Source organism: Danio aesculapii, chromosome 25, assembly GCF_903798145.1.
Source record: "Danio aesculapii chromosome 25, fDanAes4.1, whole genome shotgun sequence".
Taxonomy (NCBI): Eukaryota; Metazoa; Chordata; class Actinopteri; order Cypriniformes; family Danionidae; genus Danio; species Danio aesculapii.
Genome location: NC_079459.1, coordinates 23007228 through 23025421, shown reverse-complemented (window position 1 = coordinate 23025421; position 18194 = coordinate 23007228). Strand labels below are relative to the sequence as shown.

The window sequence follows — 18194 nt, the reverse complement described above, 5'->3', positions numbered from 1 at the left end:
TACTGAAATCACGTGACCTTGCCAATTTGATATGCACTCCAAACACTGATTTGAAAGCTTTGTGAAGCAGTGTTTTAAAAGCAGCAATCACTACTAATAATTTCATTAATCATAAAATAATAGTATATTTATATTTTATTATATATAAAACTGTTATCATGAGCTTGCTCGTATGAAAAGATTGTTGCAGTTCCTCAGATTACATCATTCTAACACACCCTTTAAGGTTTGACACTTGGGGAAAAAATATTGGCCAACCGACACACACTTTTTATTTACCAATGTGTGTGTGTTTTTTATTTTCCATTTACTCACATTTTCAAGTTAGCTATAAGCTTTGAATAAATCTCTGCATTATATATTAACAAGCAAGCATTCTCCAGTTTGAGTATAGATAGTTTTATTTGAAAATCCACAGCATATTTTTTGCTTCCTCTATAGCATAAGGTCATTTAAGCTAAAATGCTTAAGGAAAAACTCAATACATGAAGCCTCTGCATTTCACTTCAAACACTACTTTATACAGCATCATGGAGCTAGTATGGTGCCATATACAGTGCGATACATTCTGATAAGTATTTCAGCACACTTCAATATTACCCAGAGGATAAAAATTGAAACCTAGTTCATCTGAGACTTACAATCAGTGGTCAAGATTCAGTGATGGAGAAGTCCATTTTAATGTCACCAGTATGAGGTTCAAAGGTTAAATTATAGGAAAGATCTTCTCTTCCATCACCAGAAGTTTCCTTCGCAGATCTGAAGAAAAACACTCCTTGTTTCCGGTGTGGGTTCCATTCACAAGCTCCCTGTTAAATGAGAAAAGATAATGAAGGTGAACAGGGCAACGGAGCGCCGCTTGATTATTACTGTCTGTTTCAATTTCCATTTCAACTTTATTGAGGATGATTTATTAAGCCTGACGCTTCATCTAAATGCAGATATTGTTTGTACACAAGTGTAAGAAAAGTACCTCTTGGCTGACTGCTTTGGTGAGGCCCATGCTGACACTGATGTCATCAGTCAGCTGATACTCCATCCACAGAGCCACACCATGACATCGTCCTCGTCTGAAACAACAGGAGAACTTCGAAATTATTACAAAGTCAGATTTCTAACATTGTAATCTCATTTTGAAGAGATGAAATCTCAACAGTTCAGAAAAAAGCTACAATTAGATGATGTAGGCTTAAAATACAGAGAAAAAATATATACCTAGATTCTAAAAATGTTAAGTTGTAAATTAGATATTGATTCAAAATTGAGAGAAGGGAATGGAAGGAAAGTATTAGACGTAATTATTTTGTTCTCTAATATAATAATTCTTAAGTGTCATGCAATATAATGGATAGAGGTACCCAGTGAACGGCACAGCTCCATCACTGCTGATTGGTTGTTCAGGAACGCACTGAGTGAAGTCAAACGTCATGACTGGCCGTGGTTTGGTCAGAGCACGACATGGATATTCCCAAAGCGGATGCGGCTCTGCCTCCCAGGACTCACGGAAATCCAAAGATCGCTGAAGTGGATCACAAATGCACATTAATCAACGGCTAAATCCAAGAATATTGTAGAGTTCTTGAAGCAGTTCTTACCTGAATCATCTCATCCATCGGACTGACATCAAAGCCCTCGCAAGTGCCACAGGGGAACCGGATTCTCCACAGATCCTGATGGACAAATACAAAAGTGCAATTCAGAAGTCAATCAGTCTGGATCTGTAGACTCACTGGCAACTTTATGAGGTATACGCCGTTGAGTCGGACCCAGTTTTGCCTTCAGAACTGCTTTAAATATTGATATCATGGATTCAACTAGTTGTTGGAAACTTCCTCAGATATTTTGGCACCAGTGGTGTGAAGTAACTCATTACAAATACTCAAATTTCTGCAATTGAGTAGTTTTTATTAGGAATTGCAATTTACTAAGTAGTTTTAAAAACGTGTACTTTTACTTTTAGTTAAGTACATTTTTAAAGCTGTATCGGTCCTTCAACCTGCAGTCACTACTTTATTTTTTCTTGTCTATGGGGATTAAGAAAAATCAGACCTGTGGTCCCTGTCCAATTAAATCGCACATACTGTAGAAGGTAAAATGCACCATAATGAACTACCTCAAGACATGATTGATTTATAATTTCAGTAAACTGTTTGGAAGCATTAAAAGTGTCCAAGATCAGGGGTGTCCAAACTCGGTTCTGGAGGGCCAGTGTCCTGTAGATTTTAGCTCCAACTTGCCTCAACACACCTGCAAGATGTTTCTAGAAAGCCTAATAAGAGCTTGATTAGCTAGCCCAGGTGTGGTTGAATGGGGTTGGAACTAAACTTTGCAGGACACTGGCCCTCCAGGACCGAGTTTGGACACCCCTGGTTTAGAAGTATATCACTGTTGAGAAGATGATGGATGTTTACTGTATGTTGACCGAAATGGCCTTAAACACCCAGCAGGCACAAGACATCAACATGATGTCAGATTGACGTGGTACCCTAACGTCACAGGGACTTTGCATTTTGTTTGGAAATGAAAATCGGGTTGATGCCAGAACTCAACGTCAGGCCAACATCAATGCCCAATCTAAAACCAACCAAATATCAACGTCTATTGATGTTACAGCTTGATGTCGTGTGGACGTTACCACTTTGACATCTATCAGACGTAGGATTTTGGTTGCTATACGAATGAATGGTTGCTATATGAATAAATGTTAGTATTTAACATCAATATGATGTTGGTTAAGATGTTGGCTCAATGTTGGATTTTGGTTACTTTCTAACAACCTAAAATCGACCAAATATCAACGTCATTTGACGCAGTTATTGGACATCAAAATAATTTTGTCCTTAGATGCTGGCTTGACATTTAATTTTGGTCACCTAACATTACAACCTTAATGCATCAGCTTTTAACAGGGTAATACTCACTACTCTTGAGTACTTTTGAAAGGTCTACTTTTTACTCATACTTTGAGTAATATTTACAACAGATACTTTTACTCTACTTGCACTACATTTTTCGGCAAGTAATGGTACTTGAGTATGATCAGTACTCTTTTCACCACTGTTTGGCACATATTAGCATAATAATAGCATCATGTGGTTGCTCAACATCTCAAAAGTTCTCTACTGGATTGTGGAAGCCAGTTGAGTTTCTGAACTACTTTTGTCTACATCAACAATAATGTTCTGTTTATTGATCAGATCAGAGCGTGCACATTCATAGTATTCAGATTTATTTACTCTGGCAAAATGAACTCTCATCAGCAACATTATTAAGGTAAACTGTGGTGTTTAAACAATCCTCAATTGGCACCAAAGTGTGTTAAGACAAATCACAGCAGCACACCACCACCAGTAGCCTGAACCATTGATACATGACTGGATGGATCCATGTTTTCCAAATTCTGACCCTACCAACTGAACGTCGCAGCAGAAATTGACTCCCAGATCAAGCAACCTTTTTCCAGTCTTCTATCCCTCAGTTTTGGTGAGTGTGTGTGAATTGTAGCCTCATTCATCTCTGTCGACAACATTTCATTTTACTCACAGAACAGATGGTGCTTACTGGGTATTTTGTCTTTTTCAGACCACCCTCTATAAACCCTAAAGATGGTTGTGTGTGAAAATTCAAGTAGATCAGCATTTTCTGAAATACAACGACCACGTCACGTTCCCTAAATCAATGCGCCGTTTACACTGCAGCAGATCATCTTGACCACATCTACATTCCAAAATGCTCTGATTTGCTGTCAAGCGATTAGCAGATCAGAGATCTGCATGAAGTTGCTGTATAGGTGTACAGTATTCCTAAAAAGTAGCCAAAAGAAAGGATTTACCTGAAACTCCACAGCGACTGCGTACAGAGTGGCAGCACGGGGCAGGATGATGGCGTCTGGCTGAAGCAGCTGTGCTAGAGCAGTGCGGCAGTACCAGAAGAACAGAGAGTGCCACGGCAGAAGACTGGTGCTGAAGTACGGCTCTCCCATTAATACTGAAATCTGAAGAGATTTACAGTTTAAAGGGACACTTCAACCAAAAATGACACTCAAGTGGTTCTAAAATGTTAGGAATTTCTACCTTCTGTTGAACACAAAACAAGATATTCTGAAGAATATTCGGTTGACATATATAGTGGGCACAAAAATAGTGTAAAAATCATTGACTGTTTTTTCCAACGCTCTTCAGTATATTTTCTGTTTCAGTTCCGTCTCAACAATTTTTAACCGTCCCTTTAAAGTCATCATGTTCAAAAACACTGCCAAAACAGTAATATTGTGAAATATGATTACAAATTACAAGCGTTATTTTAACATTTAAAAATGTAATTTATGCAGAATTCTTTGCATAATTTTCTCCAGTCTTCAGTGTTGTGTGGTCCTTCAGAATACATTCTAATATGCTGATTCATTCTAATACGCTGATTCAGCGCTCAATAAACATTAGTACCAAGGACTTTGAAGCTACACACATTCACGTAGATTACACATATAGGGTATCATGGTGTGCACAGATTCAGTCTCATTTTCACTACCTGATTTCCATCTAAATCAGCCAATGAGAGCTGCTCAGCTCGTATTCCCAGCAGCTGTACTCCATCCTTTAGTGAGTTAGTATGAAGCATCTGTGAGCAAAAAAGAAAACACTTTTGTACAGACAAACTCTAGGTGAAAAATAAAACATGTTTAAACTCTCACCTGCTCAATCACTTGTTTGGCCATTCCAGAATTTTCTAAACTGAACACCTAAAAAGGAGACAGAAAGACTATAAAGTGCATGTATTGTTAAAAAACTGAGTGAGACGCCTACCTAAACATTACTTTAAAGGGTCACCAAACACCAAAACATTTTTCGAGATGTTGACAGTCATACATGTGTCCCATGCTGCTAAAAACACTATTAAGGCATATATTTCACAAAAAAAAATGAAAATTGGTTGTTTATGCATTGAGCAAATTCGTTCTTCCGGATTGAAATTTAAATTTTTGAAACTGCGTCACGGCGATTAGGTACTTGTGTGAATTCCAGCGTGTAGACTGGATGTCTGTACCGGCGAGTACAATGTAATGCGTTTGAGTGTGCAGCATTAATTCATAAGAAAGACTTGGTTTGAACCAATCAGGGCACTCTACTGTTTGTACCTGTTACAGTGCTTAGATGGTAGAGACGCCATGTTATGTTGCCAATTAAAACAAGTGGAAGAAGAATTGTTTGGAGACATGGGTCGTCAGTGTTGCGTTTATAAATGTGCCACAACAAAGGTTTTGTTTTCATTTCCCCGCTATGAGAGCGCAGCTGGACTCACATGTGGATTACAGTGGCCTGCTAACACACAACAGAAATATGTTTGTAAGGAACATTTTTTACCAGAGAGCTTTTCACATCTGGAAATGGTGAAATCCGCGTTTGCCGCTCCTTTAAAAAGGAGTTGATTAAAAAAAAGTTGAAAAGTTTGTGTTGATTGTCTTGTCTCCACAGATTTGGTAAGTGCGTATGATCGGTGTTCTTTGTTTATGTTTATTCAGATGTTAAAGTTAGTTTATATCGTCAGCAGTACTCTGTCAGCTTTTTAAAGACATACCTAGTCAAAATGATTTAGTTACTAAGTTTACAGTACATTATTATCACTACAATATTATAGACTGGATCCTCTGTAAATGCTGCTCTCAGAGTGTAAACATTTAAACACAGAATTTTCGCCACATTTTGTGACAGGATAGTCTATACACACACGGCTTACTGACACTACCTACCGAGTGCATCTAAGTTACCGAGAAATGCAGAGGTTTTTTTTTTCTCCCATTCCCCATGCGGTATCAAACATTCCATTAAAACTACACTCTTCCAGCAGTTCCTCGCATCCAATATCTTGTTTGTCACAGGGGGCATGCATGAAATGAATGAAAGGGAAAGTGCCAAACTGCAGTTAAAGTCGATAAATTAAGAATTTGGCAAATAATTCAATTACTGATGTCCATGTAAACACACTGTCTTACTCCTCTGTGTCTGCGCGTGCTCAAACCAAAAACTCCCATTTTTATGCAAACCGTTCCCCCTGTCCCTGTCCCTGCCCCTTGGGTGGGGGGGGGATGGGGGGGGGGGGGTTGTGATGGCCCCCATTGGTGTCATAGGTACACTTAGGGCATCATAGGTACACTTAGGGCGTACTGACACTATGCTACTATGCTACCCGAACTCTACCCCGGCCCGTTTCCCAGTTCGTTTGAGTGCTCTGAATCGGGCTCAGGCACGTTGCAGGTTGGAAGAGGTATGCTTGAGCGCGGTTCACTTGGGCTTTGGCACGATACACTTGTAGTGTGAGTGCAAACCACGCCTGAGCCCAAAACTAAAGAAGAAACGTGACTTTTAGGGGACTGTTTCATGTGTTTATTAATCATTCTTACTAATGAACGCAAACATCGTAGATTATTAAAGACGTAAAGCCCTCACTGCACCACAGCTGCACCTTCAGCAAACCTCCTAATTCCTGCAGCATGAGGACTTTATGATTGTTTATGAGCATCAAAAGTGTCTGATCTGTTCAGAAAAATACTTGACTGTGTGTCGCTGCATCTCAAACGACTAAAACGATATAAAGAAATCTCCACTGTGCTGAGCGAGAGCGCTTCTTACTGAACAGCGCATCATCGATGACGTAAGCCTGCTCAGGCCCAAAGATGATGCGAGTGCAGGCCATCGCGGGAGACAGGAGGGGGGACAAGCGTGCTTCGGCCCAGTTCAAGGCAAGTGTACATAGTGTGAGTACGCCCTTAAAAACTATGTGAAACTGCCCACTTAAATACCTTTTATAATGGACTGAAAATAGCTAAAAGGTGTACGCTTTACAACATGCTAACATGCAAAGTCTACTGTAATCATTTCAAAGTTGTGTAGTGCATTGAGATTCTTAATTTAATCTTTTTTTTAATTATGAAAATGTGAGAAATTATTTTTACCTGCTAATTATTATTTATATTGCATCATTAGCTTAGCTACATGCTAACATCAACTTCTACTGAAGACAGTTTCAAGCCTAGAGTTGGTTAATATTTACCCCAAATGTAAAATGTACTAGAAAATGATGTAGAAAAAATGCAAGGTTTTGAAACAGACCAACAATTGTCTTGCAAAAAACATCTAACCTTCTTTGATCCAAGCAGATGAGCAAAAACAGGTAGCAGGCTTCCATCACTGACAGATAAACACACGCTGTCAGGTTTCAGAATCTGCAAGAATACACGGAAACACCTTCCATTAAAAGCCATCACCAGTAAAGCTCACAGATAAAACAGTTCATGAATAAGTAGAACTCACACTGCGCAATGCGTTGACGTAACTCTCAGTCCTCTGTTCATCGTTCAGTTCTCCAAAGCGAGGTCTCGTCCAGACCAGGTGAGCCTGACAAGTGCAGCACGGCCGAAACGGAGCCACCCGGACTTCATTTTCCTCACTTCAAATACAGAATGTCAAATATATGATGACGTTTTCCTCAGAGTATGTGTAAATTCTGGCCCATGTACAGTTGTGGACATGCTGAAGAGCATCTGTACCTGTGTGTAAGGCTGTACCAGAGACTGTAATCATCATGAGAGACCATTAGCGTCAGCTCTTCCCCTTCTGACACATTCTCCTCTGCAGGGAGGAAGTAGACGCTCTGCATCCAGTGATCCCTCCACTGCACACCACATGATGCAAAAATAAACATACATTCAAGTTGATTTTATTGGGGTTTTTTAGAGTACAGAAGTGTTCCTGGAGCTTCACAAGATTACAGTTTAATTACTTAAGTCACATGGAATGTTTAGACAAAGTTCCTTTTCTGGAGTTTGAGTGTCTTAGACCTCAATGGAGGATAAGAGAGCTCTCGTATTTAACCTGAAATATCTCCATTTGTGTTCAGAAGATCAACAAAGGGAATCGAACGACATGAGGGTGAGTGAATAAAAACAGAATTGTTATTTTTTGGGAAATTAACCCTTTAATAACACATAATATGAGGTTAAGGGTAGGAGTTGGTTTTCCCAATTGACTGGTAGATCTTTATCACTACCGGTTGATGTCGAGAATGACAGAAGGAGTACAAGAAATCCATAGGAATCTCTCTTTATTTTCCTTGATTCAACTGCTGTTGTCAAATATCAATATAAAGCTCTTGATAAGACATCCCGCAACCTGTGAGGAGCCAGTCTCAAAAGTAACAAGGAGCCGTTTATACACTCACCGGCCACTTTATTAGGTACACCTTATTAGTGCCGTGTTGGTCCACCTTTTGTCTTTAGAACTGCCTAATCCTTCATGGCAAAGATTCAACAAGGTACTGGAAATATTCCTCAGATATTTTGGTCCATATTGACATGATAGCGTCATGCAGTTGCTGCAGATTGGTCGGTTGCACATCCATGATGCGAAGGTGCTCTATTGGATTGAGTTCTGGTGACTGTGGAGGCCATTTGAGTACAGTAAACTCATTGTCATGTTTAAGAAATCAGTCTAAGAGATGATTCACGCTTTATGAGATGGTGTGTTATCCTGCTGGAAGTAGCTATCAGAAGATTGGTACACTGTGGTCATTAAGGAATGGACATGGTCAGCAACAATACTCAAGGAAGGCGGTGTCGTTGACACTATGCTTAATTGGTACTAATGAGCCCAAAGTGTGCCAAGAAAATATTCCCCACACCATTACCTGAACCATTGATACAAGGCAGGATGGATCTATGCTTTTATGCTGTTGACGCCAAATTCTGACCCTACCATCCGAATGTCGCAGCAGAAATCAAGACTTATCAGGCAAAATTTTTCCAATCTTCTATTGTCCAATTTTGGTGAGCCTGTGTGAATTGTAGCTTGAGTTTGAATGCCTCGTTCAAAGTCACTTAAATCACCTTTCTTCCCCATTCTGATGCTCGGTTTGAACTACAGCAGATTGTCTTGACCATGTCTACATGCATTGAGTTGATGTCATATAATTGGCTGATTAGAAATTTGCGTTAACGAGCAGTTGGACAGGTGTACCTAAAGTGGCCGGTGACAGTATATTGCATCTTTTTCATGGTAAAGTTCATTATTTTAAATGGAGGCGCACGGTTTGCCAATATGGAACAACACACTCATGTTGTGACATGTTCACACTTTCTATTGAAATATGATGTTTTCTATGGGGGAAAAATTTGCCTTATTTTACTGTCGTGTTTTTTTTATGGGCAGATCTTGCCTGTCAGCAAGTTATGGATCTTTCAGTAAAGTTATGGATCTTGGGTTAAAAAAAGGTTGATGACCACTGGTTTAGAGCTATCGCATGTAATTGCGTCTAATTTACCATCATTAATATAGCAAGTACTTGTAATATATAAGAAGGACACTATAAACAATAAAATGTAGACATTTTTATATTATTGTTCATTTTGAATAAAATCTCTTCTTTTTTTAGCATGATGACATTACTCAAGATCAAATCAATTCACAGTATTACATCACAACAAATCAACACAAAAAAGCTCTAAATTACAATATTTGTATTTTAAACATAGACATTTATAGAATAAAGCAAATATAAAAATTTCATTTAAACCCATACATAATAAGTCCAGAGGAATGGCTCACTTTTAGGTGGTCTCTTAAATTTTTACACCAAACAGACACAACAGTCTTTTTCATATCATCTGGACATATTCTGGATCTTCACTGATTATTATCAGTGTCTTAGTACTCACAGGGTAAGCTTGAGGGTCTGCATAGCTCCAGCTGGGGGCCATGGTACACACAATGTTTCCCTCAGGGTCCATGTCAATGTCCCACCAGGATAAGACCACCTGTGCCTTCCCGCCAGTCTGAGACTTGAAGCGTACTGTGTAGGACTGAGCAGCGCTGCTAACTGGCTTACTGAAATCAACACTACAGGAGAAAAACACAAGAGTTCCTCATTTTAACAAGGCAGTTTAATCCAGAGAATTAATAGAGCTGCAGCATTCTGGAGAAACTGAATCACATATTGAACATTTTCAATCGAGATCACACTTCATTGAATGACTCAAAAACTCATGAAGACTTCACATGTTTCGTTATTACAGGAATCAAGATTATTGAGAAATAAATCTTTTTATTGATTGTTTGTCGCCACCTGTTGGTGGAACAATGTAATTGCTACAACATTTCTGTTCAGTTTTAAATATTTCGTTTGTCAAAACAGCAGATTTTAATGCAGTTTATAATAAATTTTGTGCAAAAAAAAAACAAACAAAAAAATGATGCACTCAAAATCATACAAATGTTTAAAAAGTATAAGATGATATGACATCCCTAGATAACATTTTGGTAGATGAAGAAACAGATCCAATCATCAACATCGAATGTTTTTCTATATAAACATGCACAGGACAAGTGTTCATTAATTCCAAAATCAATTATTTATTTTTTGGTAATTATTAATTTATTTCAGTTTATTACAGTTTTTGGTAACACTTTAAAATAATGGTCAATTAATTATTGTTAATGTATTTTCTAACATGAACAGACAATTAGTCATACATTTATTACAGTATTTATTCATCTTTGTCAATGTTAGTAACATTAAGTTAAATAACACCATGTTGACTCAGCGCATTAATTATTGTTAACAAGCTCAACTTTAGATTTTAATAATACATTAGTAAATGTTGGACTATGAAAAATAAATGCTTTACAAGGTTATTTGTATTTAATATAAGTAAATACATCAACTGACATTTGCTAATGGACCACTATTCTAAAGTGCTAGTATCATTTTGTTTTTGTTTATATACTGGAATGATATATTATTATACTCATAAGTTTTTTTTTTTTTTAGGTATTTTAATTAATTAATTTACTATTGTATATTGAACTTTTTCCCCATTGCATTTGTTTTCGCATTTGTAGAACTGTCTTAATTTCCCTCCAGGAATTAATAAACTACAGTTAGGTCCATAAATAATTGGACATCGATACAGTTTTAACATTTTTGGCTCTATACACCAACACAATGGATTTGAATGAAACAAACAGGATGTACTTTAACTGCAGAGGGTATTTACATCCAAATCAGGTGAACACTGTAGGAATTGCAACAGTTTGCATATGTGCCTCCCATTTGTTAAGGGACCAAAAGTACACGTTGATTTTGATCTCATCTGTCCATAGGATGTTGTTCCAGCACTGTGAAGACTTTTTTAGAACTTTAATCTGGCCTTCCTGTTTTTGAGGCTCACCAATGATTTACATCTTGTGGTGAACCCTCTGTATTCACTCTGGTGAAGACACATATCCAACTGTTGTGAAGGGTGTTTTCTTCAACAGGGAAAGAATTCTTTGGTCGTCCACCATAGCTGTTTCCCTGGTCTTCCGGGTCTTTTAGTGTTGCTGAACTCACTTGTGCATTCCTTCTCTTTAAGAATATTCCAAACAGTTTTTTTTTGGCCAGGTCTAATGTTTTTGCTATCTCTCTGATGGGTTTGTTTTGTTTTTTCGCCTAATGATGGCTTGCTAACAGTTCTTTGGATCTCATCTTGAGAGTTAACAGTAACAGATTCCAAATGCAAATAGTACACTTAAAATGAATTCTGGACGTTTTATCTGCTCACTGTAATTGGGATAATGAGGGAATAACACACACCTGGCCATGGAACAGCTTAGAAGCCAATTGTCCAATTACTTTTGGATCCTTAACAAGTGAGAGGCACACATGCAAACTGTTGTAATTCCTACACCGTTCTCCTGATTTGGATGTAAATACCCTCAAATTAAAGCTGACAGTCTGCAGTTGTTTCATTTCAAATCAATTGTGTTGGTGTATAGAGCCAAAAAAGTTAGAATTGTGTTGATGTCCAAATATTTATGGACCTAATTGTACTTCTGATTCTGAATTTGTATTTTATATCAGTTAATAAAAAGCTTTTGTGACCAATGGTTTTCTGTTTACAAAAATACCCATCCATAACAGATCTATCAGGCTCAAATATTTAAATGTCCAGGTGGGAGCGTCAAAGGTGTCATTTTTTTAAGAATTAAATTGAGATTTTATTTTGAAGCGCGTACCTGAACATGGTGCAGACGGGGCTGATGGCAGTGAAGGCATCTGTAGGCACCTGACTTAGCTGGATGTCACAGACAGATGGCGCTCCTGCACACTCCTCCACAGCCCTCGGGGGCATCAGTCTGTGCCCGTCCACCTCTATGGGCCGTATCTGTGCCCACTTCCACAGCATGTCTGACTCCACCAGCTGGGCATAGACTGTGGCGCGATGAGGAACTGCTTCACAACCCGTCTGTGCCAAAGATAGAGGAAGAGACGAGTTTATTGCCATATTAGCTTCTCTGGCTACTTCAATGCAAAAAAAAAAAAAAAAAAACGTAACACTTACAAACAACCCTTTTCTGAAATAACAATAAAAAGACATTGACAACAATAAATAATATAAAAAATAAGATCTAAAACATTTACTTTTCATAAATACTGTGCACCGTTAAACATGAAGATGAGGACAGTGTGAGGAGTGTTGACTAATAATAATACATTTATTTTGTACAGCCGCTTTAAAAGTAAAGCACCCAACAACCAAGCAACATAACGGCACGAAACATGAGGGAAAACAAAAGGGGGAAAAACATGAATAAATAAAAGAAATGCATATCGAACAATAGAACTACAATATATAAAAGCAATTTAAGATTTATAAAAGGTTTTATGATGTGATTTAGACGTCCATAGAGATTTTGCTTGCCTGAAAAGAGCACTTTGAGAAGAACGCAAGTTACGGCATGGTGTGTAAGGCATTAACTGGGTCAGTGAAATGAGTATTAAAACGTTGGTCTTCTGGCTGTGTTTACCTGGACGAGGTGCATGTGTGCGTGTTCATAACTTGGCAAAGCTCCTTCACCAATCAGCTCTGTGTCGAACAGCTCTGTCACCAGGATGTTTGCTCTTTCCTGCATATCTCCATCTGCACACAATATATACAATTAGAATTTATATATTATATAAATGCATATAAACTATATCAATATTTGCACTTTATTATAATATACAATATTTAACTAAACTAAAATAAACTTTATAAACATGTTCTATAAGTAAACACTTAGTAACACAATCTTACCGCATTATTGCATTAATGGCAACAATCATTTTATAAATATTGTTATAGTAAATTAATAATTATTAAATACATATTTGTTCAGTGTTTGTGTATGTTACAGGATTTCTGCAGGTTTCAAGTCAGATTTAAGACTTTTTAAGACCCTTTGAAGAGCATTATGGAGTTAAATTTTAGAATTATACTGAGCTAAACACTTGGGATTTTTTTTTTTTTGTAATAGAATTTGTTTTATGTTTGCCACAAAAGAAAAAAAAATCTACACATAGTTATTTCTTAGCCACCTATTTCAACATGTCATTTTTATTTTACATATTTTTAACCATTTCTGTCATAAAAACTTTAATTTCATGCCTATTTATAAATATTTTGTCCACTCCCTTTTACTTCTGTAAATAGTTTTTGTATAAATTGAAGATCATATAAAGGCATATATTGCCCTGTTATTGTCATGAGAAATTATGTAATTGTTTATAGTTTCCTTTTCCTGATCAGGGAATTTAATATTTGAATAAATGTCTAACAGCTGTTGTGATTGTATGTGATTGTAAAAGTTTTATTTAGATGGACTGTTGATAATTGGATACGTGTTGCCCCAATTGGGTAGCTTTTAGTTGGACAGAGGAAAATTAAGACATTTAAAATGATTTAAGACCTACAACTCAATAATTTGATGAATTTAAAGGGCACCTATGGTGATAAATCTACTTTTCAAGCTGTTTGGACAGACATATGTGTAGGTATAGTGTATAGACCGTCATATTGAGGTAATATAAACACACCCAGTCCTTTATTTTCAATTTAACAACATAAAAAATGGTGGACCAATTGGAGCGGTTTTCAGATCAACCGCAACTTTGACGTAGGATTGCGGTCCCCCTGCCCAACGAATTGATTGACAGCTGTGTATTAACATGTCCTGGTAGTCACGTGTATAATCATATCAACAAGAGAGGACGAGCGCAAAGCAACCAGGAATAAAAGGTGTGTTCAGTTCGTTAGGATCATCAATCATCATCAAATGTGATCAAGAAGTGAGTTTTACAAGTTTAAAATGTTTTAAAACAGAGCATGTGTGTAATGAATTACAGCGATTTACTTCAGCTTTACTTCATCAGCACAGCCGCGTGTCAGAACAATTATAAAAGAAGATGCTTCAATCCCAGTTTGAGGACGTTAAATCAGGTTTATTTTGTATATGAACATAACAGATATCCATACAGCAGTGGAGATTAACCTGTAGCCTGTCACATTTGCGTGCTAATAGAGTGCAAAGCTAAATGCGCGCGCTGTCTGTGTGTGTGTCTGCTGTGTATGTGTGTGCGTGTGTATCTGTGTGTGTGCACGTGAACTTTGTAATGACATTGTGTGTGACTCATCGTTGCAACTTAACACAACAAATGCATCAAATACTCATTGGTAAAGTTCTTATTGTAGTATTTCTCACAAACGCTATGTGAGATCTACTTCCTTTATGTCTGTCTGTTGTCTGAATCAGATTAAGGCACGCAAAAAGGCACGTAGAAATGGTGGACGTAGAGACTAGCCTTAAAGAAGCAGTACAGCAAAACTGCCTCCTGGTGCAAAAATGTATAAAATAGAATCTTATAAAAGGTATAATAAAAAATCTGATGGGTGAAAGACACATTTTGGAGACACAAAAGACTCATATTAAATCTGAAAAAGGGGTAACCTAGGTGCCCTTTAAGACTTTAGTAAAATTTAGTTTTTGAAATTTAAAACATTTTAAAACCCCACGGAGGGGGTTTAAAATAGTAAAGGCTTAACTAGGCTAATTAGGTTAACTAGGCAGGTTAGGACAATTAGGCAAGTTATTGTATAACAATAGTTTGTTCTGTAGGCTATCGAAAAATAAGTCTATATATATAAGGTTAGGACGCAACAGCCTCTAAATGCCATCTGAAATTTTCTTCTAAAATGAGCATTTTTTCCTGTGTGTAGGTTCATAAATGTCACTTATGGCAAAGAATAAGTTCCTTTTATTGTCTTTAAAGTGAAATAACTGAACAAAAACATATGAGGGTGAGAAAAACGGCCAATTTTAGATCTGACCTCTTCATTCATACATACATTTTTTTCTATGTCACGTTCCTCTATTAAAAATGCCTCATGACATATCTAAACTTATCATCCCATATACAATACAAATATATATATAAAAAGTAAAATGATTAGAAATTACATATAATTAATAACATGCAATAATATGAGCATATGAAATTAATTATATTATTAAAATTATAAGATATTATAACTCAATTATTTTTATTGGTAGAATTATCTGAATATACAAAATAATACTGCTAAAATAAATTACATCTTGAATTATTTTAATATTCTTAATTATTACAATAACAAAAAACAAACAATCTGTAAGTCATCTTACCTGGCCCGACCGTGACCTCAGTGGAGTGTTTGTTGATGATTTTGATTTTGTCAGAGAAGTCGTTTCTCTCGACGATGCACGAGGCTGCCTGTGCCATTGGCTTAAACACCTGCGTGTCATTCACATACCGCTCTTATTATTTCATCTTATATTACCTTATGAATCAATACTGTATATATAAACAAGAGTAAGCACCTCTATAGCATAGCAGAAATCAGCACCAGCCGTCACTGCCATCATAGAGAGCAAACCTGTCCCGGTGCCAATGTCTAGAACCACCGGTCGCTCCCCGCGGGCCTTTACCCGCCTCACAGCCGCTCGAATACCCTCATAATATTTCTCATTCTTAGGAAAACAGAAGGCAGAATCATACATTTAATGTTGGAAACCAGAAAATTAAAACAAGAAAAGGCATTCGCAAATAAATCAATGTAAATATAATTTAACTTCATAGAGTTCCTATGAATGTCTTCTAAAACCATAAATGTCATACTAAATGTGAATTGTATAAGTTTCACAGTCATGTTTTGGTTTTCAATGAAATGTTAGCATTAAAAAAAAGATGGATTCCAGAGAAATTAATATATATAAAAATTGCATTTTATTTCCTAAAAATGTACATGTTGTTGAACTTTACAAATTAAATTGTATATGTGAATTTCACATTTTCTGTTAGCACATGTGTATATATATATATATATATATATATATATATATATATATATATATATATATATATATATATATATATATATATATATAAATAATAATCCAACAGGGTTTCTGCAGGTTTCACCAAGTCAAATTTAAAACATTTTATCATCTATTACTTGAATATTACTTAAATAATGTGTCAAAACAAGCAAACAATACATACCTTTATTTGACAAGCTTTAAAAACTATAATAAACTAAATGTACAACAGTCTGTCCAGGTCAGTGTCCTCACCACATTTGGACTATAAATACATGGAGAACTTACAAATGTTACTGTGAGGCACCATATTGTTAAGTAAAGTAAATAGAGGTTTGTTATAAGTTTTATTGAGATATATTGTTGGTGACTGTATACTGTATAGAGAGGTGTTGCCCGATTGGGTAGCTTTACATGGTCATTGGAAAATTAAGACCCGTTTAAAATGATTTAACATCTACAAGTCAATTTGTCAGTGAATTTCAGACTTTTTAAGGCCTAAAATTTTGTTTTTGAAATTTAAGACGTTTTAAGACTTATTAAGACCCCGCAGAAACCCTGTCCAAAATAATTAAAACAAAAAAAACATGCAGTTCAAAAAGACAAAAATGGGTTGAATAAGGAATTCATGAGAGAATAAATTAATATTAACAACATGTCACATCAAGAGTTTATATCAAGTTAACTGAATGAATGATTATGATGACATATGTGATACAAAAAAAGTATAACAAACACTGCAATAAACAGCAAAAGTCAGTCTAAGGCACTCAAAAAATGTGGAAATAAAATATTAAAATGCCTTTATTGACATGCTATTCATTCCTTCAGAGAAATAGCCATGTCAATAAAGGTTTTTAATATTTTTTCCAACATTTTTCTCGTTATTATTCTGATAAATCCCTTAGCAAAAGAGCACTGACACATTAAGCTACCCCTGAACACTTTTTGTTTGATTTTAGATTTTTATACAACACTGCAATATTTCATAAAAGTAAGATTATCATTTGACTTCATTGTGACTGGGAATCAGGGATTTTCCACCTAAATACTTTTGTCATAATTTATTCACAGCAATTCTGATTTTCTTTCATACGTTTCAATTTATTTTACAAATCGTCATTCATCATACGACCTAATCCTTTTTAAAGAACAACTATTTTGGATCCAGCAGTTATGTTAGCATGTGTCCGACAACATACTCACTCTGTCTTTATCATGGAGCATATCTGCATAACAAGACCTAGAAAAGACACACAAAACACAATATCAGGACACGTTAAAACCATCTATATAGCATGACTTTCATTAGATAAACATTATAATTCAAATGTAAGGCTTAATTACTCGTCCACGTGTTAAGCAGCAACAAGTAACAGTCAAGTATTTTCGCGTCATTTCATAAGTTTGGCTGTTGAAAACAACATCTAATTCCAGTCTTTCAAAAGCAGCTAAATAATATTTGGTGTGTATTTACGCTAACGTGACATGAGTCGCTTTACACACCTCGCAATCTCCTGATGATAGTCATACTCCTCGCTTTCCTCAACCCAGTCCAGCGCTCCTGTTGTTGGATTCGCACGACCGCAAAACGTCTTCATTGTCTTTTCAGTATAGGTAAATAAACGTATGTGTAAAATTATTATGTTCAATAAATATACAAATCGTTCACAGGCAGTTTAATCCAACATGATTTCTCCGGGCGCGGCCATGTTTTTTTGCGAAGCCACGCCTCTGTGAGCACGTGATCAACTCTTGCGTTCATGAGAAGTGTTCGTGTGGGTGACGCCGTAGTGTGTGTGAATGAGAGTGTATGGGTGTTTCCCAGTACTGGGTTGCAGCTGGAAGGGCATGTAAAACATATGCTGGATAAGTTGGCGGTTCATTCCACTGTGGCGACCCCTGATGAATAAAGGAAATAAACCAAAGAAAATTAAACGAGGTAAGATACAAATGAAAGGTTTGATGTTAAACTGAGGTAAGTTTCAGCTT

General features: G+C 36.5%; 1 protein-coding gene across 1 annotated transcript; it reads right to left on the bottom strand.

Annotated features, from left to right (window-relative positions):
- Positions 1–375: 375 nt before the first annotated feature.
- Positions 376–17935, bottom strand: prmt7 (protein arginine methyltransferase 7). The gene is made up of 17 exons (XM_056452237.1): positions 17709–17935; positions 17409–17445; positions 15705–15854; positions 15510–15618; positions 12837–12949; positions 12045–12274; positions 9707–9887; positions 7544–7668; positions 7308–7443; positions 7136–7219; positions 4691–4738; positions 4528–4617; positions 3833–3994; positions 1596–1670; positions 1359–1519; positions 974–1070; positions 376–809 (listed from the first exon to the last, which is right to left on the bottom strand). Exons 1-17 carry the CDS (start codon positions 17801–17803, stop codon positions 651–653), a joined length of 2052 nt encoding a protein of 683 aa, XP_056308212.1. The 5' UTR covers positions 17804–17935; the 3' UTR covers positions 376–650.
- Positions 17936–18194: the final 259 nt, after the last annotated feature.

Coding starts and splice junctions, on each gene's coding strand:
- prmt7 (XM_056452237.1), bottom strand. CDS start 17,803: ATGAAGACGTTTTGCGGTCGTGCGAATCCAACAACAGGAGCGCTGGAC. Junction 4,618..4,690: donor CCAAACAAGTGATTGAGCAG/GTGAGAGTTTAA, acceptor TTTTGCTCACAG/ATGCTTCATACTAACTCACT. Junction 1,520..1,595: donor CGATGGATGAGATGATTCAG/GTAAGAACTGCT, acceptor GATCCACTTCAG/CGATCTTTGGATTTCCGTGA.